Source organism: Siphateles boraxobius, unplaced genomic scaffold (genome assembly GCF_051911475.1).
Source record: "Siphateles boraxobius isolate OS27281-9 unplaced genomic scaffold, OSU_SipBor_1 53, whole genome shotgun sequence".
Lineage (NCBI taxonomy): Eukaryota > Metazoa > Chordata > Actinopteri > Cypriniformes > Leuciscidae > Siphateles > Siphateles boraxobius.
The window spans coordinates 6,325,363-6,350,409 of NW_027509175.1; the positions used below are offsets into that span (position 1 = coordinate 6,325,363).

At 34.6% G+C, this 25,047-nt stretch overlaps 2 protein-coding genes across 5 annotated transcripts; one reads left to right on the plus strand and one right to left on the minus strand.

Annotated features, from left to right (window-relative positions):
- Window positions 1-18: 18 nt before the first annotated feature.
- snx8b (sorting nexin 8b) lies at window positions 19-11,024 on the minus strand. Its single transcript, XM_077205178.1, has 12 exons — window positions 10,907-11,024; window positions 10,199-10,252; window positions 8,619-8,767; window positions 6,714-6,834; window positions 6,486-6,622; window positions 6,277-6,357; window positions 4,263-4,423; window positions 2,944-3,073; window positions 2,702-2,770; window positions 2,361-2,492; window positions 1,028-1,177; window positions 19-930 (listed from the first exon to the last, which is right to left on the minus strand). Exons 3-12 carry the CDS (start codon window positions 8,754-8,756, stop codon window positions 793-795), a joined length of 1,257 nt encoding a protein of 418 aa, XP_077061293.1. The 5' UTR covers window positions 8,757-8,767; window positions 10,199-10,252; window positions 10,907-11,024; the 3' UTR covers window positions 19-792.
- A 2,045-nt stretch (window positions 11,025-13,069) lies between these two features.
- iqce (IQ motif containing E) lies at window positions 13,070-23,998 on the plus strand. 4 transcript variants are annotated; one of them, XM_077205181.1, is made up of 22 exons: window positions 13,070-13,572; window positions 13,847-13,891; window positions 14,382-14,424; window positions 14,574-14,726; window positions 15,758-15,883; window positions 15,982-16,052; window positions 16,471-16,584; window positions 17,206-17,256; window positions 17,362-17,432; window positions 17,803-17,875; window positions 17,968-18,008; window positions 18,113-18,282; window positions 18,585-18,640; window positions 19,117-19,337; window positions 19,717-19,824; window positions 20,252-20,345; window positions 20,461-20,583; window positions 20,672-20,773; window positions 21,242-21,345; window positions 22,114-22,235; window positions 22,456-22,542; window positions 23,108-23,998. In XM_077205181.1, exons 1-22 carry the CDS (start codon window positions 13,525-13,527, stop codon window positions 23,254-23,256), a joined length of 2,172 nt encoding a protein of 723 aa, XP_077061296.1. In that variant the 5' UTR covers window positions 13,070-13,524; the 3' UTR covers window positions 23,257-23,998. The 4 variants fall into 4 exon arrangements, with proteins under 4 accessions (XP_077061296.1, XP_077061294.1, XP_077061297.1 ...); XM_077205179.1 differs by having other exon boundaries at window positions 13,074-13,572; window positions 14,379-14,424; XM_077205182.1 differs by having other exon boundaries at window positions 13,438-13,572; window positions 14,379-14,424; window positions 14,612-14,726.
- The last annotated feature ends 1,049 nt before the right edge of the window (window positions 23,999-25,047 follow it).

Consider the following 25,047-nt stretch of genomic DNA (forward strand, 5'->3'; position numbering starts at 1 on the left):
AAAAATGAGATGAGCAGGTTTTGGAAGATGTGGGATTATTTATTTGAATGTGTAACCCCGTATTGCATCAAACATATGAGGTTCACGTATTAAAAGAAAAAGGGAAATTGGGAATTCAATGAAAAAGTCAAAAGCAAAGACATCATGTTAGTCTCAAAAGGTGTTTTTCAACTATAATTCTTTAAAATAAGTATTTTCTATATTCTCTGAATATATAGTGGCCTCAAAAAGTATTTGGATACTTTAGGGTAAAATTTTTTTGAAATTCCTTCAGATAACAAAATATCAAACCAAAAGTAAAACAAATTTACCAATTAAACTTAAAAACTTGCTGCCTTACATTTTTTAAGTATAAACAAATTGGATGTAATTTCAACTTAAATTATATTTCCATAAAAACGAGTTGAATCACATAACTTTAAGAAAGTTGAAATTGCTTAAGTTTTATGATCTCAAGTAATGTAAAAACATATGTTGCCATGACTTAATGATCAATGATCATAATTTTTTTTACAGTTAACATCATGAACGGTTAACAAAAATGAAGTTAGTTTGGTTGGCAGACAGTTTGATATTTTGTCTCTAATGACATTTTTATGTGACCTTAAGTGTTCAAATATTTTTTTGGGCCACTGTGTTTTCTGTATTTACATATTTGGAAAACTAATGAAGAGAATTGTTAAAGTATGTACAGTCAAGAGAAAGGAAACACATAGCATGAAGGAGTATACTGAGTTCTTGGGTTTCGAGAAAAGGCTGGGAGATTCCCTCATATTTACTGTCCTGGACTGGTTATGCAGGGCCAATGACAGCGCAGGTCTTCTGTCCTCTGAAGGTGTGTGTTTGAGAAGAGGAATGAGACGACGGTTCATTAGCACTCTCAAACAGATCCTTCAGTTTCGGATGAAGTTCACCCCACACATCACCCATCTGAGGAATGAAAATGCACAGTTCACACTGTGTGAAGTGTTGAACTGCTAAAATAATCAGCTGAAGTAATAGAGTTGTTGTGTTATTGGAAATGTACCTCTTTGTGCCCTTGTATTTGTGAGTGGACAAATGTCCCCAGTATTGAAGTTACAAGGGGCAAATGGGTAAAGACCATCTGGGTTTCTTGATGCAGACACAAAAGGGAGAAATAACTCCTCATCTCCATGGTGATAATCGTGTTTTCCTGCTGTAGGAAGACAGAATTGTAATATTTAGTTCATGGATTTTTTATGCAGGTTAAATTTTTATGCCACTAGGCACCAAAGTGAATCATTCACTCATATCGTTCAAACGATGATTCGCTACTGTGTGCTCGACGCTCAGTTGATCCTGCTTTGGCTTTGTTTGATCTTTTAACATTGGCAGAGCAAAATTGGACAAAGCAATTGGAAGGATTGTGTCTAAAATGTAAGTTACTCAATATTAACGTCATGTTTTTATAAAACTATTGTATAAAAGCAATACCACAATATAAGTTAAATTATAATAAATAATTAGAAAATAATAAAAAAACGAACTAAAATATTAAATATTTCATTTGTTTGTGCTGAGCGGCCTCTCGATTTTCCATGTTATAGTCGCCTGACTTGTGGCGGGTCTGTGTGAGCAATTTCAGAAAAAGTTTGAGAAAGAAAAGATTTTTAAAGATAAAAAAGGAAAAGGATTTGGGAGAATCATCCTGCCATTTTGTAAATATTAAGTAATCAATCAATAACAAAGTTTTATGAGTATTTTAAAAAGTAATAATCTAATTACAAGTATTTAATTTTTGGAATCTGATTATGAAATCTAGATTACATATAATAATATTACCCAGGACTATATTGCGATGTATATCCGAGTAAAACGGCTTCTTGAATAAGAAATAAAAAAGAAAATAGAACGGGACTTGATTTTGTCCATCGCTTAAGGAGTTTTTAAAAACACATATTTATGCCTTGCTTTTTTTCAATTCCACTGCCTTTTTTTGTTGTTGTTGCAAAAGACAAAATTTGTTGTGTGTGAATCACCCCAATGAATCTTTTGGACTGATTCATGAGCCGTTTTGAGTGATTCTAAAGAACCAACAAGGACCAAGAACAATTTGCTCACAAGTCAGACATCATTATGGATTGTGAGCAAGTTTTACTGTACCCATACGTGCACATTAATATTTAAAATGGATATTTAAAATAGAAATTTCTATTCCATTCTCCATGCCAGATTTTATTTTCTCCTTATATTCCCAGGCTGTAGCCTAAATGTGTGAACCCGGCTGAATTACTGTAATGTTTTTCCTGTGAACAATTAAATTTTCCTATGCAATAGGAGACCTGTATACCTCAGTTTGGTAAGTGTGTATGTTGGTGGTGCAATACTGTATGTGTTACCTGTGTGAGTCGAGATTCTGGCTGCTCAATGTAGCTCTGGTATTTTAAGTGTGTAGCCACAGGCCCACTGCGCTTTTCAAACGCTCTCTGATGCTCTAATAACACACCGCTGTCATGCCGATCACACAAGTCCTATACACACACACACACACACACACACACATGCAAATATATTAACATCGGAATGTCGTTACAGTTGAATTGTTAAAGTGTAAACTGACCATCCTTACACAGATATTGATTTAATCTTACAAACTCCTTAATGACTCCATCTTATGCCAGCTGCATATGGCCCTTTAATTTGTGGCACTATTGAAAAGTTTTCTTCAGACAGAACTCACTTTATACGACTGCAGCTGTTCGAGGAGAAGGTTCAGTTTCTCCACCACTTCATCCTCTTCTCTGCTGCCCTGGAGTATTAAAGGGGTTGGAAATATTCAGTTTAGTTTCTGTTCAACCAAAGTAAACTGAAGAAACTGTAGCGAGAGTCATAATATTGTGGGTGTATATTAAAATAACACTTTTGTTCAGTGGCGTTTGTTATCAGACTAATGCTCAATAATTATCTACCAATAATTACTACCTGGTGTGCAGCTTTGTCTGCGAGAAGACCAAATTCTCCTGACAGCTCTACGAGTGACTTCCTCTGTGTTTTCCATGTTTTGCTCATTGTAGCGTTCACTGGCAGGTCTGGTGTGTCTGAGCCCAGTTCACTGTTGAAGAATCAAGGGATAACCTCTGATTTGTTCACACAGACTTTCATATTTTCAGTATTACTTATCAGGGTTATTATCGTTAAATAAAACGAAAACCATCAATGACATTTCCATTAGTTAAAATAAAATAACCAATACATTGAAATAAAATAAACTATAAACATTGTAATCTTTTTTTTAAGTTCAACTAGTTGCCAAGGCAAAATTACTTATTTCCTTTTGATTTAACTTGAAGTACTAAAATAACTCAAATAAAATAATAATTAACAAAAACTACATCAAATTACTTTACAAAATGACATAAAAATCACTTATAGAGTTACTAAAACTTTAACTTAAATTAAAATAAAAAAAAATTCAAAATATTAACAATAATATTATATTATAATACAATAATATTATATTAATGATATTAAAATAACACACTATAATCATTGAATATTTATCATTCTATAAGTGTTAGAATGATAAATATTCCACAAAAAATGATGTAAACAATAATAGAAAAAATAACAATTTTAAAGGTTAAACACTTTTAAATATTAAATAATTAATCATTTAATGTTAACATTGATATCAAGTTGTACAACTGTACATTGTACAATTTAGCTACATACATTTTTATGATATTATTGTAACGGTCATCAGCTGGAGTGCCCTTTAGAGCCACCAGAGGGCACTCCACTTCAGTTTTTTGTTTTTCCCTCACAACTACATTTCCCATAACTCACTGCCTGGAATCATCATCACCGCTCACATTCACTGTTTGTCATTACCTTGTTTAGCTCACCCCTTATAAGCCTGGTTTTCACATTCAATCACTGCATAGTTTTGTATGTTGTTGCACTGCATCTCTGAGCATTTCGTTGGTTCCCTGTATTTTGGTTTCTTGGACTCTCTGCCTACCTCTGGATTACCCGTTTGCCTTGTTCCCAACCTTGTGTGTTTGTTTGTTTGGACTGCCTACCTGGATTTCGACCTGTTGCCTGTTCAGTGTGGATTACCCCATCTTATTAAAAGCTGCGTTTGGATCTAAACTTTCTGGTCTCAGGGCAGTTTGTGACAATCATCTTGTATATTCTATCACTACATTCATTATTTTGATTATAAACATTATTTTTTAATATTTCTATTAAAATTAGAAAGATGGATGGATGGATGGATGGATAGTGACGAATTGGTTCACCTCAGGTCTTTTCCAAACATAAGCAGATCCGTTGAGTTTTCTCTTGAGCGCTGAGCCATCCGCTCAGCTACATCTCTGAGTTTATTGAAACTGCTGTGGATACTTGCAATGACCTCTCGATTAGCAGCAGCCTGGTTCTGCATGTCCTCAGGTAGTTTCACCTTAAAGATGACAATATTCATTTTGTGTGTTAATTTCCCTTTCAAGAAGTACTGTGGTAAACACTGTTCTTTGATATATACCAATGTCCCGGACAGCAACATAGTGTCGGCCTAGATCTGGCCCACATTTGGTACAGGTTGAATCCACATGTACCAGATGTGGCCCAGATCGACAATACCAGACAAATGAACTGAGGAAACTCTTTACACGACACCGTTTTCAACTAAAAATGTTAAATTTTTGATGCGTTTTGGCCCTTAGTTTATACGACAACGGAGTTTTGGGTGCATGAAAACGCAAACTTTTGAAAATGGGTTTCAAAGTGCAAGTTTTTGAAAAACGGTCTCCGTGTAAACAACAAAAACGCGAATCTCTGAAAACAATGACGTCATGCTCATACGTAGCCTACTACATGTTCAGTCTATGGCCCTGTCCCAATACTCACACTAAGCCCTAAGGTCTTCCTCGAAGTGGACACTTGTTGAAAATGCACTTAGCGGAGTAAAGTGCGCAAGGGCCCGAAGCTGTGGAGAGAAGAATTGGGACAGTTTTGCACACGTCACTATCTACTTCACTTCTGTTTTGTAATGAAGCCCTTACTTTCAAATAACAAACTTGTCTGCTCATGTTATGGACATGATAACTTATCCCTGGCTAGAGGCATTTCTGTGCCCCGTGAATAGACTGTCATTCTCGATAAAAGCAGTTTGTTGCCGTCAAGTAATACATTTATTTGTATAGCGCTTTTCATAGTAGGTTACGTCAACAGCAGAGGAGAAAGGCCGCGATATTTAAAAATACTACTTTTGTGTCACGAAATGTAGTTTTAAGAGTTTTTCAGTCGAGAATATAGTTGTTTAAAGCTCAAATCTGTGGTTTATTTAAATTTTGATCGGAAGTTTTCAGAGTTGTGCGATCCAGGCGATCACCGGGCGCTCAGCGCTCATGTAACCCGGCTGGAACAGCCTTAACTCGGCTAGTCCTTCTGATGTTTGCCAGGCACTAAAGCGATTACCCATAAAACGTGCTTTGAACCAATCGGATTGCTTGGGTCCTAAGCTGGAACCCAATATTTCGGTGGGACCCAACACTTCACCACACCGGTTTCCTTTTTCTTCAGAGTTTTCCCGCTGCCGACAAGCACCATAGCAACCGTTTTGCTCCCCCATTGTTTAACTCTTCGAAACGTCACGACACTACAAGGATTCTGGGTAATAGCCCATAGCAAAGTGAGGTCTGATGCGCACTTGCGAAAGGGGTGCATTAAGTGCATCAAGGGTGGAAGTGCGGATAGTGGGACAGGGCCTATAGTGTTTCATCGCTAATGGCCTGGCAGCATAATACAGCATTTTTAGTCGTTTTCGCGGATCTGTGTAAATGGGATCATTTTGACAATGGTGACGTCTGTACGCGGGAAAACTCAAAGGAAACCTCCTCTGTTTTAAACATATCGTTGTCGTGCAAGCGTACCCTCAGTGCTTAATGTGGAGAGTAATCAAGATAAAACAGAACAGTTGTGTAGGATTAATTAACAACAAGGGCACACAGGCAAACCAGAACAGGGAAAACAGAACATAGCCTACATGTTACAATTACTTCTGATGTAATTGCATTAAATACTGTATACAATTCTGTATAAAACAATAGTGGATTTAACATCATGTTAAAATGTATGTTCCCCCCTTTAAATACTTTGGTCACTTCAAGAATAATTTATGCAATTTTATATTATTTATTTGAAAGAATTAAAACTGGTTGAGCTTTAAATGGGATTTAGAAAGTAATTAGTAATAACCATTTTTTTACATGGAATATAAATTTTTATTTCATATCTTTGTTATTTTTTACCCACCTTGCCATGCAACGCTATTTGGGAGGTCAGAAACTCGTCCCCTGTCTTTTTATATGCATCACGCATCTTGTTTAGAACATCCTGTAACATAAAAAAGGACGAAACCTGATAAATAATTTTTTATTAAACTTTTGGAACAAATGTTTGATCAAACTATTCCTCCTAAGATGAATTAGTTTTACTGTCATCTCCTGGTTTGCGGGACTTACTGCGCTGCTTACTGACAGAAAGATGCTGACCAACTCATCTCCTGCTAGGACTGGATGTCTGATCACCAAGGTCATGAATCTTTGTAGACCACGGCGGCGACTATCGTTAAACTCTCGGTCTGATACTGAGTTCAAAACTGAGAGTTAATGGGAGAGATAGAAAAAATACAGAGTTTTAGTGGGATAATAGGAGCACACTCATTTGAGGACAGTTAGTTGAAATCTCACCTCCTTTAAGGATACGCTTTGGGGGCAGAGACGGGACCATCCTGTAGATGAACTTTTGCAGCAGCAGGCCGTGGAACACCTCAAAATCACTGTATCTGCGTTGAACTGGGATCTGGAAACACTATGTAAAAGAGATGGATTAGTTTAATATTGTTTAGGGATAGACCATATGTGTGTGTTTTTCTGCATGATTAATTGTTAAAACACCCACGTGATCTTATTCTTAAGAGTCAGACGTCACTCTTTGGCCGGAAGATCGGACTTGCGCACAAGTGATTATATTCTATAAAGTTATAAATAAGGATATTTTTGCCCTCTGGAGCCATGTGGATTACTTTTATGATGGACGGATGTGCTTTTTTGGGCTTTGAAATCTAAGTTACCATTCACTCCCATTATTAAGCTTGGAAGAGGCAGGCATTATTTTTTATTATACTACAGGGCTGTTGAATGCTTGATTCTGATTGGTTGAGAACGTTCTAAGGTGTGCAATTATTTTCAGGGAAACGGCTAACGTAGTTCCACGCAGGTCTTGACCGCATTACAGTTCCATATCACTTCGCGTAGTTAACTGTAATAACGGAAAATAGGATACAATTCATAACAAGAAAAAACATGCAGCCCATGCAACTTCACAATCAATGGAAACATGCAGTTTAATTTTAATAAACAAAGTTTATAGCCCTATATAGTTAATAGAAAATTAAACTGAATAGGCCTATATAAATAAATTGATAGTCCTGCTGCACGGGTTTTCGTAATTATTGCAGATAATAGGCTATAACAAATAAATAGTTATTGATAGGGCTGTAGCCTTCTTGTTAATAGGACTTTGTGTTTCATTTACTACTGTCAATATTAGGAAAAAAACATGAACAAACTAATTAGAATGATTTGAATTAATTAATAAATAATAACATTGAAGCACATGTCTCTCTCTCTCTCTCTCTCTCTCTCTAATAACTGCATTAATAACTGCATAAAGTCGGGGACACACTTATTGTAAGGCCGGTTATGAATGTAATTTGATACTTTGTTATGATTGATCATGCCCAAACGCGTGTTCAGCGCGTTCAGTCTTTGTTTAAAATCTGCTGTAGTCGATGGAAACAGAATGTTTCAGCCAGTCGTTAAGTATGTCCAGCATTAGTCTGCTATCAGTGGCTCAAACCTCCGTTACTAACTCTAAAATGACGTTTTGGAATTAGCAACGGAGGCGTGGGATTAGATGCGCAATAAATTAGTCCTACATACAAGAGCGTTTTAATGACAAAAACTTTACAAACGTCTTGAAATACATCATTTGAACAATTTTTCGATGTGTGGTAACTGTAGTATAAGCGGAATAATTGACTTCAGGCCGTTGAATTATTAGAAAAATAATGCACACCGAGGTGTAACCGTGTAACGGTTCGCTTCGCGTCGTGACCGCATGACCACCTCGGGTGTGCATTATTTTTCTAATAATTCAAAGGGCTGTCGTCAATTATTCCTTATATATAGGTGAACTAACCCTGTAAGGTTTCACATACAATTTGTATCAATTACATTGTTAAGTCAGTAGGTGGCGACAAGTGACTGTTAAAACATTTATTTGTCATTGAATCATTCAATCGAGAGATTTATTCAAAAAATGCTGATTCATCCAGTAATCATAATGAAACAAGAGAAATCTGTATGAGTGAGCCATTGAATCATTCAATCAAACCGATTTTTTTAAAACAAATAATTTATTAATTCAAATTAATTCAATATTTTTAGATAGACTGCAGCAATTAACATTTGGTCAGGAACCTCTAGTCTAGTAAATTGCATGTTATTTTGTTTAGTCTATTCAGAATCGTGGGAGAATTGTGCTCTTGTGTGTGTGTCTGTGTCTAGGCCTATATAGAAAATTGAGTTTACCTTGCTAACAATACGGTACTCCACATGTTTGAGGAAGGGCAGTCCTTTCCTTCGGGACTCTATCTCCACCAGCACACTGTCCCCCAGCTCTTTTAGCGACAGCCCATCCATCAGGGCGCTTTGTTGACCCAAATGCATTTTCTTTGCACCTGACAACACATGCACAAAAGGTCCAATTAACAGTGTGCAAATTATTTAGTGACTTCCAGGAGGGTAAAATTGTTGAAAAGCTCTGTAGAAAATTTTTATGACATAATTTCTTGAGGTTCATATTGTTCAACCCAGGTTGCCTTTTTTTGCGCGCTTTTTAGCCCAATGTTAACTTACACAAAACACTAATGTTTTTTGTTTTTATGTTTGTTTTATCTAAATTGCTTTATTAGACCATTCAAAATCTACCATTCAAAATGTGGGGTCAGTACAAGTTTTTTTCTGTTATTTAAATTAATACTTTTATTCAGCAAGGATGAATTAAATTGATCAAAAGTGACAGTGAAGATTGCTATTTTAGTCACACTTTACAATAAGGTCTCATTTGTTAACATCATTTAACAACATTAGTTAATATGAACTAACAAATTAACAAAATACAGCATTTATTAATCTTAGTTTAATACAACATTTACTAATACATGTTTAAATTCAAAACTTGAATCTGTTAACATTATTATGCACTGTGAACCAACATGAACAAAGGTTAATAAATGTGGTAAAAATGTAATACTCATTAGTTCATCTTAGTTAATACATTAACTAATGTTAACAAATGAGATCTTATTATAAAATGTAACCACTATTTCAAATAAATGCTGTTCTTTTGAACATTATTCATCAAAAAATCCTGAAATAAAATGTATCATGTTTTCCACAAAAATCTTAAGCAGCAATAATAACAAATGTTGCACCAAATCATCATATTCAAATGATTTCTGAAGGATCATGTGACACTGAAAACTGAAGTAATGATGCTGAAAATTCAGCTTTGCCATCACAGGAATAATTTACATTAAAATATATTAAAACAGCCTATTTTAAATGGTAACAATGTCACAATATTATAGTTTTTAGTGTATGTTTGTCAGTTATTTTTACTCTAAGGATGAGTTCTTATTTGAAATAATTGTTGTTGATTAATTGAAAATTCAATATCCATTTTGTATTATATAATACTCATGCAAATTACTAAAAACAGGGAATATTGTGATGGATTTAGATTCATCCCCAATATGGTTTAAGTGAAGCGTTTTAATCTTCTGTTGAACAAAGTGACCTATTTCACATCAGATAACACAAGCTATGCTTCACGCAATGTATCCACGACTATTTTTGGTGTAAATAACAGTGGTGTGGTTTATATTTATGGTGCATAAGGTTTGCTGAGGCTCATGTAAATGCATGAGTTGTGGTTTTGCCATTCAGCATATTTTAACAAGTTTCCCCCTATTTTAATTATGAATGTTTCTGTGTTTCAACATAGGTATCTTAAATATAAATACAATCTCCTAATGCTGTCAGTCCGTCTCTCATGTCTCACTGTGTACTTAGGTCTATAAGCTCTTTGTTAAAATAGGATTTGTTACCTTAACACTGGGGCAATAGGTGATTTTAGGTGATACGGGGAGCAATGCACTGGCCTTCGAAATAAAGACGAGAACTTGCTATTATAATTCCTATATAGCTACATGACACATATGACAAAACACATTAACATGGTTTTAAATACTGTCATATAATAAAAAAGTCTATAGGCAGGCTATGTCACTTCTCTTGGACGTTCACATCATTGAAATCAATATGCAATATGCAATATATTGAACTAAATATACACTCTTTCCTCTTTTCATTTAAAAAGTGTATCCAATGAAACAGTAATTTTAAGCAATATTTTTTAAAATACATTTCTAATACTTTAGTAGTTTTTGTAGACATGAATGCACAATTTCTTCATCAAATGCGCAAGCTCTCATGAAAATATTATGTTTCGTTTTTTTTAGTGAGATTGTTCTAAACGAATAGTTCACTTAAAATGAAAATTCTGTCCTCATTTACTAACCCTCAAGTTGTTCCAAACTTTTACGAGTTTCTTTCTTCTGCTGAACACAAAAGAATACATTTTGAAGAATGTCGGTAACCAGACAGCTGATGAACCCCATTGACTTCCATAGTAGGAAAAATAAATACTATGGAAGTCAATGTGGCCCATCAACTGGTTTGGAACAACTTGAGGGAGAGTAAATGATCATTTTTAAGTGAACTATTCCTTTAAGATTGTTTCATCATATCCTTACCAGATTGCAGATGTGTCTGAAGTTGGCTTTGCGTTGCAATCCCCAAGAGACCTTCGTTCGCACCTCGACTGCCCTCTTTACGCTTAATGCCTGACTGTGACTGTAAAGACCAATAACACCAACAGATCAGATAATAGTCTTTTCTCCCTCTCCCTCTCCCTCTCCCTCCCCCTCTCTCTCTCTCACTCTCACTCTCTCGCTTTGCTCTTTCCCTCCCCTTCTCTTTGCATCCCTCAACACATACATATTACCATTAATCATCTTAAGAGGATAGGAGCTCTTTAAAACATCACAGCCTCTTGGAAGGCAATCTGGAATTAAAGTTTATGTAACTGGGTTATAATAATAAGAGTGGCAGGCAAAAGATTTAGGTTTTTTTCGTAAAGCTTTGCAACAGCGCTGCTTGATAACTATAAAGACAAGCAGAGAGGTTGTCTCAGGTTACCCACGCATTCATATACCTCTGTTTCCATTTCATTGAAAGAATAACCTATTATTTGAATAAATAGTCATAGTTTTAAATGAATTATTAGAGAGTAACAGGTGGCTTTTTTATACACACATGTAATCCCCAAACCAAATCCATCTATGAGATGTCTATCATCATGTGTGGGTAATGTGATGTGGTAGTACTATATTACCAAAGCAAGGTCATAACTGTTTTTACCCCACGGTTAAATAATGATAGCAGCAGAGTAGGATTATCCCCTGTAGCGCTTCAGCTGTTCACTGTTTCCGGTTTCTGTAACATTATTTTAACTGTCATCTTCAAGCATCTCACTTTCTATTTGATAAACTAGTATGTATATATATACGGTTTTCAAGTATTTTGACATTAGTGACACATAAAGCCCATGCAGCATGTTTCTACTTTAAGCAATTACATATTTAAAGATCTAAACCCTACACCCTAACCCTACATATATATGTAAATAGGCATACATACATAAATAGGCTACATAGGCCTACATACATACATACATGACTCATTCCAGAATTGCGGGTATATTTCAAGTAGAGAAAGAAAGCAAAAAATAGGATTTTTATTTCTGTTAAACTTTTTTATTTTCATAGAATGCACTTTAAATTCAACATTTTCATTGCTGATCTTAAACTTGTAAGATTTAAACTCTCAACTCTGTTATAGACAAATTGGGTTGACGATAACAGAGTTGACGTTTTCCACCATTTTGTGCTTTAGCTCAAAATGCTAACCCCAAACCAGATACCAACATGACATGTCTAAAAACAGAATTTTATGGGTTTTCGACATATTATCGTTTTTTTTAAAAGTGAATGAGAGATTCACTGCAATATCACAATAATAGATTTGACAAATAATTAATCTACTATTGGTGTCTCCTAAACATTTTGCACAAATGAATGAGACAAGAATAATGACTGACATCACTGCTTTCCAGAGTTTCCCACCAGAGGAAGTGACATCACTTGGTGCAAGTCACATGCTTTTTCTACAAATGCTTTGGAGTTTTTTTGTTTTGTTTTATAACAGAGGTAACAGAGTTGACCAGAACGTAGGGACAGACACAAAATCTATTTTTTTTATTAAATAAATTACAAATAATACAGAAAATATATATTCTATGCAACTGTTTATATAACTTAATAAACACAACAAAAAAAAATATTTGAAAATTAGACTTACTGGTTTCATGATAATTCAAGAATGTATGAATCGGGAGGCAGAGACAGTCAATAATAGGTGGAGTGGGAATCATTTAGTTAATTTCGCATTTTTTCCCCTAAATATAGGCTACATAAAGAATTATACATAAAGCATTATTTTTAATGATAGTGTAATATAATTTGTGTTATTATTCATAACTGATTCAAATTTATTATTATTTTTTTAAATAAAAGAAGGTTTATCTGGGAGACTCGGAATGTACCCCCAATTCAAGAATGAGTCACATAAATACATAAGCGGTATAGGCCTACATACATCCATTGAATACATACATTCACACTAGGCTACATGTCCATACATAAAGAGTGATTTGGGGAATAACAAAAAAGAAGGAATTACGAAAAGAACAAAATGGTACTTTAAGAAATCACACATTTTAAGGAAATCTACATTTATACTAATTATACATTTTAATGAAGCTGTATTTCAAACAGGCGACAGCTCACAGTTTGCGCAGGCATAGCGCAGTGCTGACGCACACGAACACGTTTGGTTTTCTGTTTATTGTCATGTTAAACATTTTCGGTTGCTAGACGACAATAATGCACATTACATCCGTACAGCGAGGAGAGACGCGAAACGACGCTGTGCAACATTATTGCGTTAAATCTGTAGCTTTCACACACAATATCGACGTAGGATCTGTTGCTTTTCTTAACGGCGACATCAGGAAACAGCTGCATAGTGGGAACTTAACAGCCCCTAAACACTTCAATGCTCGTTTATGCTGTTTTATATTAGGATTTACACATCTTTGAAATGAGAAAAATACGATTTCCTGCTGCATCGTAAAACTCGGACATTGCAGGTCTTAACGTTACTCCATAGATCATACTGTATGAGAAAGGATTATGGTCCTGTTGTTTGTTAAAGGTGATGATTAAATAAACACAGGCCATCACAGGCTATAATGTCTGTAGCTGGGGAACTTGTCACAGAAGAGGAGGTGGAGGATCTGGTAAGTAACAATTCATGATGCTTAATTCGTATAAATCTCCTGGACTGTAACTCTAGCAAAAAGTATCATGCAATACCATGTGTTTTGGAGATGCACTGTGCTAAAAAATACATTGGGATACCACGCTATAAAAAAGTTATCTAAATACTGGTACCATGTCATATGAACATGTCATGGTAGATTATCGATAGTAGGTTACAAAAACTTAATGTTGTATATAGATATATACGTATTTTTATTAATGTTTCATTTCTGTGTATATTTTTTTTTCAAGGCAGAGGACAGTCTCTGTAGCAGCTATGTGTCTGACACTGAAAAGGTGAGATAGAGTCTTTAAAGACAAGTTGTGATATACTTTTCTCCCCTATTGTGATGTATGTCTGAGGGAAACGGCTTCTGGAACAAGAAAGAATGTAGGACGGGACTTGATTTTGTCCATCAGGAATTGATTAGATTGTTATGGTTTGCTATTGGTCGATCTCATGTGAGTGACAGTTTGCCCCGCCCTTGCGCCAGTAAACGCGTCATCACAGAAGAGAAGAGAAGATACGTTGCTGCAAGTTATTTTGATTAAAGATTACGAGTGCACACAAACAAAAAATAATAATAATGTGCATGGATCAATCATTTATAATAAATACAGCAATACTGCATTAAAAACAAGAATTGTTGATTTTGTTTACATGGTGATAATGGTGACTTTAAGCTAATCGGTTTCCTCAGTTCAACTGTTGCTCTTTCATTCTTGGATCTTTGCGCCAATTTGGTATCACATTTATGTGTCTGATTGTTGGATTTCTTTTCAGAAGTCAAGAAAAAAGAAAGTTTCAGGCAGACCACCTCCTTCTCCTAGTAAGTTTAAGACTGCCACATAATTGCCACCACCTTTTTCTGTGCATTATAACAACACAGTATTGTAAAAATGTTTGTTTCATTGTGATTACTTAATGCAGCTACACTGCAGAAATGCCTTTAACATAAAATATTGTATTTAAATAAAGAGTCACCATACCTGAACAGTGCAAACTTGCATTTGAAGAAAAATCCAGTAACATCATGGAGGACGGTGAAAGGGACACAGCTTCAAAACTGTAAAACTCCTCCGGCTCGTACACCCAGGGACGTCTGGCTGCACTTACAGAATGATGGACATGGTCTGTTACTATTTTTAAATAACTCTGCATTTAATGTTTGGTAACACTTTATTTTACAGTGTCATTGTTACATGTTACTGTAGTAATAACTATAAATTATGCAAAATTACATGCAACTAATCCTAAACCATACCAAAACCTAATCCTCCTTACCCTATAGTAAGTACATGTAGTTACTTAATATTTCTCAGTATATACATTTATAATTACAGTGTAACAAAGACACCTTAAAATAAAGTGTAACCTTATGTTTCTTCTACCAAATAAATGACGTTTACGTTCTAAGAACCAACCAAAGTTCAGATCTGCACCTCAACATAAAAATGCAATTTTGTTTCTCAGATAAATGTTGTTTTAAATAACTTGTTTTAAAGATGTTCAAACATTTTCTGGAAAACTAGACAAAACAGATTATCATCACAGAAATCACATTCAAAGCAAACCTGTGTGCTCTAGCATAGCTATGCATTTGAAAGACATGCAAATGTAGCCTAATATATTTAACTCTATAAACCATATTGTTTCATATTGATGCATTTATATCTAAGGCCTCTAAATTGACATGAATAAAATGTAGCTAAAATTACTACATGCTTTCTGCCCTCTGAATGATAGTGTATACTTTTTTTCAAGTAAAAGTCCTTTTAGTATAATTCTAAAAATGTCCACCTTCAGGTTGTGGTACATGTCTTTTTGCTGTAAAATAGTTGCTGATTTGTATAAAGTCATTTTAAATTTTTTTGTTATATTGTTAGTAATATTTCAAGATCAACAATTACTGGTCTGAAGCAAGCAACTTACTTGATTGCCCATACATCAAGTTTTTTTTAGTGAAATCATGTTAAAATGCTTTTAAAGGAACGTTTATTTGTTTGTCTTAATTGTATTGTAATATGTACTTTATAAGTACTAGTAAACAGCCAATATCCTAGTAATATGCATGCTAATGAGAAACTAATTAATATTGAGAATTGGACCCTAAACTAAAGTGTTACGTCAGGCTTTACAGGGTTACGTTATGTTTATTTCAGGGAAATCTCCAAAAGGAGCAGATTACAGTGTCACACAAACCAGCATCTCCATGACCAGCACACCTGAATACTTAAAGGAGGCCTTAGAAATGAAGAAGCCGAAATGTTCCCGATCTCCATCTAACGGTGAGATAAAACTAAATATATCAACCTTAAATTGTTCATATAACAGGTTTTATTTTTTCTAATTTTGTCATCATGTTATTTTTACAATTCTTTATCAGGTTATGTTCCAGGGACCCCAGTCTACAAAGAAAAGGAAGAAATGTATGATGAAATAATTGATCTAAAAAAGGTGATGCTCACCTCTCGTAAACTCACTCGCTGACGTAATACTGCAAATGTTTTTCAGGATATGTATTTAGAATTCTGATTACATCAGATGGCATGTTTTCAACGAATTGGGATTTATGTAAACTCTCAATACTATCATTCCTATATGTATACCAGGGATTAGTGGTTAGGATTAGTGTGTCCCAAATCATAGTTTGTTTAAAATAGCATGCCGAATGTTCCTGGATGGTGTATTATTTCCACTGGATTTCAGGAAATATCAATCCGAAATTCAAGGAAATGGTTTTTGAGATTTATTTCAGTACTGCGTAATTTTGTCTCAGATTTCCTATCACTAGCCTAGAATGTTGCTATCTATGAACTAGAAGTGTGCACACTGAAATTGCATGTACACACATATTTTCTCTTCTTTTTCTCAGACTATTCAATCCCTAAAGGCTGAATCTGACAAGATGAAAGCAAAGCTGCGCCGTCTTGAAGAAGACAACACAAAGAAAGACAGACAAATCGAACAGCTGCTGGATCCAGCGAAGGTGATGAGCAATTGTCAGTAAATCCAGCAGCAGAGATGAGCTTGAATAGTTTATATGAGTGTTAACGTCGCCTTTATTGTGTAAATTAGTAGCTTAGTGTGTGGCCTGTTTAACACCACATGCGTAACTGCAACTTCCATTATTCTTTAAAACTATTCTAACTGAAAAGAATATGTTTTATTTTTTATTGAATATTTGATTTTCATGAAAGCTAAAAAAAAACATTAGGGCAGGTAAATGTCAGACATACAGTACACTACCATGCACATGTTTGGGATCAGATTTTTTGAATTTAATTTTCAGAAATGAATACTTTATTCATCAAAATGCATTTAATTGATCAAAAGTGACAGTAAAGACTTTTACATTATTCCCCCCCCCAAAAAAAATCTGTTTAAAGTAAATACTGTTCATCAAAGAATCCTGAAAAATTTATTTTCACCATAATAAGAATTGAAACTTGGGCAGCAAATCAGCATATTAGAATGATTTCTGAAGGATCATTTGACAATGAAGACGATGCTGAAAATTCAGCTTTGACATCACAGGAATAAATTACATTTTAATAAATGTATAATATATAATCATTTTTAAATAATTATTTTTGCGTTGATCATATAGGACCCAGATTACGCAAGGGGTTTAGTGGACAGAAAGACGGATCCTAGATCGGTGAGTACGCCATTATAAAAAATCTCGTTTCTTCAGAACAAGGTTTTTTAATTTGATGAATGATATAAAATAAAAACTGTATTTCTCTCTTTTTAAACACACCAGATCATTAATGGACTGAAACAGAGGATTCTACGATTAGAGCAGCAGTGCAAAGAAAAGGAGAATGCCTTGAGGTCTGATGCCAAATAATGTATATTATACAGTCATGCAATTAATCAGGTTATGGTGAATCAGAACAGTATAAATGAACTTAACAGAACTTCAGCATGAGAGTTGTAGGCTAAGTGGAGTAAAAAAAAAACGATTTGTAGTTCACGTGGAGACGATAACATTAAAGTTTTCAAAAACTTAAACTAAAGCCCCTAAAACGCAGTTGTTGTGTAAATGCGGCAAAAACGCATGAATTTTTTTTGGTTTTTAGTTGAAAACAATTTAGTGTAAACACCCCCTTAGACAGTAATAATAATATGATAAGACTATAGACATAAAGATGTTCTGAAACTCTTTTTCCATTGAAATTCCATTGTGTATTTGGAATTACAGTCAGCTTCAGAGTGACCTCAAAACTACCAACATGCAGGAAATGAAGATCACTGTAGAAACCTACTTTGAGGAGGTAGCTTATATTATTTTATATAAACTAAATGTATTTCACTATATATTAACTTCTGTTTTTTTTGTAATACATTCTTTATTATTCATGCTTAGGTTCAACGATTGCGAACACTGTTGGAGTCAGCTGAGAGAAGGTACAAACTTTGTTAATTTTGTTAATTTTACGCATAGTTTGATGGTTCCTCTTGATTCCATGTTTTGTATAAGTCTTTCTCTCACTCTTTTTTACTCTCTTTAGTAATAAGATGGAGAGCAAAGAAATCAGGCGGCAGAACAAGACCCTTAGTGCGACAGTTCTGAAACTCACAAAGACTGTTCAACAACAGGAGGACGAGAACCAAGAACTCAAAAAAGAATTGACACAGGAAGAGATGAGCATGATGGACAGCCCTGTTTGCCGTGCCAAGGGTACTTACATTTACATAGGCGCATCTTAACTTAGATTCACAGTAGAACTGGAAACACTATTATACCAAACATTGTTTTCTATGAACAAAAATACTGGCTTAAGCTAGTCTAAGATGCTTAACTGGTCTTAGCTGGTCTGTTGACCTTGCCAATTTGGTGTTTAACTGGTTTAGTTGACTGAACTGTTCTCCTAGCATGACAAGCCGAAATGTGCAAAAATAAAAATAAAATTGTATTTACAATTATTCCCACACCCAGGGCTGAATTCAGTCAAATGATTTATCATGTTTTAATGTTAACAGGTTATATGGATTGGAGTAAACAGAGACTTGTGCGACGAATCCTGGAACTTGAAAAGGTATATATACAAAGTTTCATCATGAAATTGTAGATGGCGCAGGCTAATAAGTCATTAACTCAAACTACTTGCAATCATATCATTCTATATAGGGCACAGTTGATTGTTTTCTGCTGTATCAGTAGCCAATGAGCTGGCGTGCTAAACCTTCAAATACTTCGCTTTTGCCTTTAGCAGTGTCTTCCACCTTTCCCAGCTCCACCTGTAAGATCTGCTACGGGTAATTCATGTAGGCTATATTGTATGGCAGCAGCATGTCTTACTTGCACACAGCAGCGAGTCCTGTACTAATAACCAACAGCAGCATAACAGATCTATTCTGCCAAGACCAAATATATCACCATATATACTGTAAATATACAGTATATATATATATATACATTGTAAATGTATGTGTGTGTGTATATATTAAGTATTACTTGTAGAAAGTAATGATCATGTCCATCATGTGAATGTAGTTTGTCTCATTTTTTCAGAGAGTCGAGCAGATGAAGAATCTTCATATTACTAAAGCATCAGACTCACAGAAGAGCTCAGTGGAAAAAGGCACTGAGTCAGAATCGGCCAATCAGAGTGATTCTGTCAACACAGAGATGGAGCCGTCTGTGATTACGGAAAATGATGTACATTTGAGGGGAGCATTTAAGAAACTGGCAGAAGAGAAAAAGAAACTACAGGAAAAACTAACCCAGAGAGAGTGAGTGTACTCGCAGCATACACACTAGCATTAAAAAATTGGGGTTGGTAAGATTTTTTAATTGTTTTTGAAAGAAATCTCTTGTGCTCACAAATGTTGCATTTATTTGAATAAAAGAGGAATATTGTAAATTGTTATTAAAATTTTTAATATTTTTTAAAAATTCATTACAAAAAAAAGACATTACTCCAGTCTTCAGTGTTACATGATCCTTCAAAAATCATTCTAATATGCTGATTTGGTGCTCAAGTAAAATTGTTATATTATTATCAATGTTAAAAATAGTAAAAACATTTCCCATTTATTATATTTATATTTCTGAAATGTTTAACGTATTTGAGAGTAATTCTAATTGAAAGTATTTGTCTTGTCTTATCAGTAAAGAGATAAAGCAGTTGTCTGCTGAGAAGGATGATGGTCTGAAAGAGGTAGAAAACGCGCTGAAGGAGCGAATTAGAGAGCATGAGAGTCTGATGCTAACACACAGGTTTGTAATATAAACATAATGAAGGAATCAAGAAATAAAATTCAAAATAAAGTTTTGGAATTCTCACAAGATTTAATCATATGTGATTTTACTCTTATGTGAGACAAACTTATTAAAGCCTGATTTATTTTTCCAATGCGCTAAACAGTTATTTTTTATATTGAAAGCATTTGTGCTCCTTTAGAAATGTTTAGAGAAATTATTTACTGTGGTTATTGTTGGAATATTGTCAGAATACTGTGACATTTTTCTGAGTGAAACACTGTACGTATGCAGATAGAAAACTCATTTAAAAGGTATAGGAAGTTATTACATTTCTATGATTTTTTTTTATTTCTGTAGAATAACATGCATGGATTCATGAGCAAGGAAATCTATTAAGAAAGTATGTAATGTCAGTTTAGATTTCATGTTGTTTTATTTACAGGCAGGAGATGGGTGCACTGACTGTAGAAATCAACTGTTTAAAAGAGAAATTAGAAGACGAGAGAAAACTCAGATTAGTACAAAATCCAAATCAGGTAATACCTTCAAAATACTTATTAGCAACACACACGGACAGTTCACTCAAGGCAGTGAAGATGACAACTCATAAAAATGAAACTGTCACAGTCTATATATTTTCTCATCTCATAGGTTCGGAACGGTTCTTTATCATTAACACTCACAGAACCATTGTCGTCATCAGCGGTTGCGTCAATAGAGAAGAACAAAGCAGCTAAGATCATCCAGACACACTGGCTCTCGCACCGAACACGGGTTGGTACAACACATCCACATAAACTGTACTCCCACAGTGAATGCAGATTATTCATCGCTTCCTTTATTCTTCTGCTCCTTTGCTTAGGATCTAGTTATCTTGCAATCCTGTCTCAGAGGGCATCTAATCAGGCAGAGGCAGATAGATGGACAGATGCAAGCAGACCCAACAACCCACTTTGTTGCCATGGTAATTCTTTTGATGGGATGTTTTATTATACACAGTTTGTTTACAGATATATATAGTTCAGTCATGAAACTCTCAAGGGTATAGACTGATAGGTCCTTTACATGCAATCTGCAAGCAATCACATCATTACCAGGTGGCACACACGCCACTTATCCACTGTCGGGCCAGTGCGAGCCAGGGCTAACGGCTTTCTGGGAGGGGCCAACAGCCTCTGACATCAACCCATGAGGCCAAAATCAAGCTGCGTTTCCAATGTCGGGCCAGTTGCCCCACAGCACTACCCTTAAACCCTCCCTAAAAAAAACGTCACCCAACCCTACCATTTCACCAGCTGACTGAAAACTAGCTGGATTGCAAAATGAGCATGATAGAAGCGAAAAAAATTTCTTTACTGAAAGACTTTAAGATTCCAGCATCGATATATGACCACTGATTTACAATATTAAACTTCTTGACCATATATTTCAGAGCCAATCAGGTTTTAACACTCAGGCTGTACAGGAAGAGGAAGTGACTCTGCTGCAGGCTGTCTTTAGGGCTCATCTCAAACGCAGCACTCTGAGGATGGACAGGTGATTTAGATACATAGTGTATACACTAAATTACTACTCCACTACACTGAAATACTACATACAGTCAAACCAAAAATTATTCAGACACCAGATATAATTTTGTATATTTTTTTTACTAGTGGGTGCAGGACACTATAGTTCATTTATAGTGAGGAAACCAAAATAAAGTAAACTTTGACATATTATGCCCAAATATTCTTCATACAGTGGACTACCAGTAAAATGTATACAAATTTGGGACCAAAGATTATTCAGACACTTTGACCTGACCATGTTTTGCTTAAGTGTTTTTTCTTTAATTGCTAATGTGACCTTTTAACACCACAGACTGAACAAAATTAAGCATTGCTTGGTAATTGGTTGACCTAAATTGGTATTATCTGAATCTGACTGTACTTAAATTTAACAGCTGACAGATATTCAACCTAATTCATTTGTGAGACAGTTTAACAGAAGGATGGCCAAAACTAGTGAAATATCAACTGATTTGATAACTCTTAGTTCTTGTCATGTGACAATGTGAAAAATGTTGAAGGTGTCTGAATAAATTTTGGCTTGACTGTATACCACACAGTTTTTGCATTTTTCCATATTTATGCATATTTGCACATTTATATTATATCAATTCCATTAAAAAATAAACCTTGCACCGATGATGTGCTGGGTAGAGGATGCAAGAATGCAGTAATAACAGTTGGTTTGAGTGAATATGATTGCATGCATGGCCAGGTGGTCTCCTGACAGACATACGTTGACTTGACTTTGCAGGGCGTCTACAGTGACACTGTCTGAATCTTTCATTGATCAGAAAAAGCGGTATCTCTCCACCCCTCCACTGCTGCCCACAGGGCCCCCACAGGCCATGTTTACAAACAAAACGCAAACCTCAGGTGATTATTCATCTTTAATAATGTGCTCTGTTCTCACTGAAAAGATTGATATGACCTCATGGTAGTATTCTTCTTTGTTAATCTAAGATCAATAAGACGTTTAATGAATCATAAATACATTTTGTAAACAAAGATATAAACCTGGCAATTCTTAAATCTCCTATACTAACCACTCTTTAAAACCACTGTAACTTGGATGTTTTTTATTATATTCTTTTAGGTGTAACTCAGAATAATAGCGAGGAGACTGAAGAGAAACTAAATCCTGCTTATAATGATGAGCTACGTGACAAGAGATCAATACCAGGTTAGAATATATAAGTCATTCTTATTACACTGCTTATTACACTGCTTTTTTTTTCCAAAGAAATGAATACTTTTGTTCAGCAAGGATGCAATAAATTGTTCAAAAGTGACACCAAAGGCATTTAATAATGTTACAATAGATTTCTGTTTAAAATAAATGCTGTTCTATTCATCAAAGATTCCTGATTTTTTTATGATTTCTATAAAAATAATAATAAAAGACACTAAATAAGAACATATGAAATATTTCTTCAGCACAATAGAATGATTTCTGAAGGATTATGTGACACTGAAGACTGAAAATTTAGCTTTGCCATCACAAGAATAAATTACATTTTAAAATATTTTAAAATACAAAAGTGGTATTTTGAATTTTAATAATATTTCACAATATTATTCTTTTTGGTGTAAATAAATGCAGCCTTAACTTACTGACCTCAAACTTTTGAATGGAAAACACCAGTATATCTTTGAATAATCTGTGATCAACTACAGTTATGCTTACAGTATAATCATTCATCTATTCAATGTAATGACATATACCATTTTGTTTTGTTGGTATTAAGACCTGAAGATCCACCAACAGCGACCGGCCACTGCGATTCCAAAGACCACTGATTCAGACGACTCTGACGACATCATTGTGTCTCCTTCAAGGCCACTGAGAAAAAGAGAAAAATGCTTAAATCCGTTCAATGCTAATGACATGATTTAGCTCTTTGTTGTTGTTTTTTTACAGTTTGGACCTAAAATGGTTTCATTAATAATGCTTTTTCTCTCTTAACTTGGAACACACATTATTACATGAACAATTTAAAAGGGAATTAAAACAAACAAACTGTCATTTATATGGGCAATAATAACTGTACATAGAAGAACACAGATCATGGATTATAAATCATTACGGCTTTGTGATTTTACACTTTATTATTTTGCTACGGTCACATTCTTTTGACTTCTAGGAACTGAAACTTCAAATAACGTAGACATTTCAGAAGTCGTGTCTTCAACTCCAAAAGTGCCTTGTGTTGGAAGATCATCTTTAAATGAGGATCAGGGATTTAATATGCTTCATATACTTTTCATTTCAGATAAATATACACATGACACTAAGCAACGTATGTTATAAAGCATATTTAAGCCATTGTGTGCATTTAAGGTACACCTCTGATTTATACAAAAGTACTGTGAATCTCCACTAACACATTGCTGTATAAGAGAACTTCAAGTTCAGATTGGGGAAAAATTACAGTAAATGCTGTTAATGCAGTTGTCAGTGGGTTTCATGTTATTATAGACCAATCTGTATTGAACCAATAATGGCACTGAAAAAATGTGATGCTGTTTTCTCGTTTCAATGTATTTTTAAGACTGAATTTGCTCTAAGAGCTCATTATTTTTTGTGGCAATTTAAATTTGTGTTAGATTTTTCTTTATTAAAGATTTGTTTTCCTGAACGTTTGTCCTTTGTGCTAAGTGTAAAAATACAATTTCCTCATTTAGTCTAACTTCCTATCTAGCAATGGCTACCTGATTGTTAAATTTAAGAAATTAACATAAATACAGTACAACTATGTGATCTATTATGTCTTTTTTTAATACATTGGTGGCACAAACCCCAATATATCATATACCAGTGGTTTTCAACAATTGAATGTCTGATATTCCTAGTTTCTTTGAAGCTTTAAGAGCTGAATGTTCCTCAAGCATCCCAATCTTTTTAAACAATGATTCTTTCCCAGTTGTGGTGTACTGGATAAGGTTTAAGGAAAATTATTGTAATTTTTATTTATTTATTTATAAACCTTTTGCTGTAAATTCAGCAGTCACATACTGGATTAGTCTTTTCCTTTGTCAATTGGGTTGCGATTAATTGATTTGACAGCACTAAATATAACCTAAAAGTAGTCTACTCTTGTATATTTACAATCTAGCAACTAAAATTGCCAGTAAGTTACTGTAAATTTTACAGTATTTTTTTTTACGGTGTAGTTGTCACAATGAGCTAGAACGGTTAACATGGATCAGCTAAATCTCTAACCTCCGGGAATCATCCGGGCAGAGAAGAGTCTGCAGGCAAAGAGAGAACGCATCAGAGCTCGTAATAAAACATTGACATTGGCTTGGCTTTTCTGAGATAGCTAGAACTGAGGGATATGAAATGTAAAAGTGACGCATAGATGGCGGCGGTTTTAATTCTCAACAGTTAAGCCATTTTATTGAACAGATAAATTACTCAATGTAGATCAATAACAGAATTCATTTTAAAACATCAGGCTATCTATCTATTGTGAAGGGTCATATTCCATACAGTTATGCAGAGGCAATCGCACAACCAAACAATGTTCTTCTGCAAAATACATGCAGTTTTGTCTTTTAACCGCTAGAGGGCCAAAAGTTACATGTACAGGAGTACACATGAATAAAAAATACTTAAATATTAGACTACATAAAAAAACTATATATATATATATATATATATATATATATATATATATATATATAT

Bases quoted from the DNA above. Each gene is read 5' to 3' on its own strand.
- snx8b (XM_077205178.1), bottom strand. From the start codon at position 8,756: ATGCATTTGGGTCAACAAAGCGCCCTGATGGATGGGCTGTCGCTAAAA. The intron at 6,835-8,618 runs GTAAACTCAATT...TCTTTTACATAG, and splicing joins AGTACCGTATTGTTAGCAAG to TGTTTCCAGATCCCAGTTCA. The intron at 2,771-2,943 runs GTAGTAATTATT...TTAATACTCCAG, and splicing joins CAGACAAAGCTGCACACCAG to GGCAGCAGAGAAGAGGATGA.
- iqce (XM_077205179.1), top strand. From the start codon at position 13,525: ATGTCTGTAGCTGGGGAACTTGTCACAGAAGAGGAGGTGGAGGATCTG. The intron at 17,257-17,361 runs GTGAGTACGCCA...TAAACACACCAG, and splicing joins GAAAGACGGATCCTAGATCG to ATCATTAATGGACTGAAACA. The intron at 17,876-17,967 runs GTAGCTTATATT...ATTCATGCTTAG, and splicing joins TAGAAACCTACTTTGAGGAG to GTTCAACGATTGCGAACACT.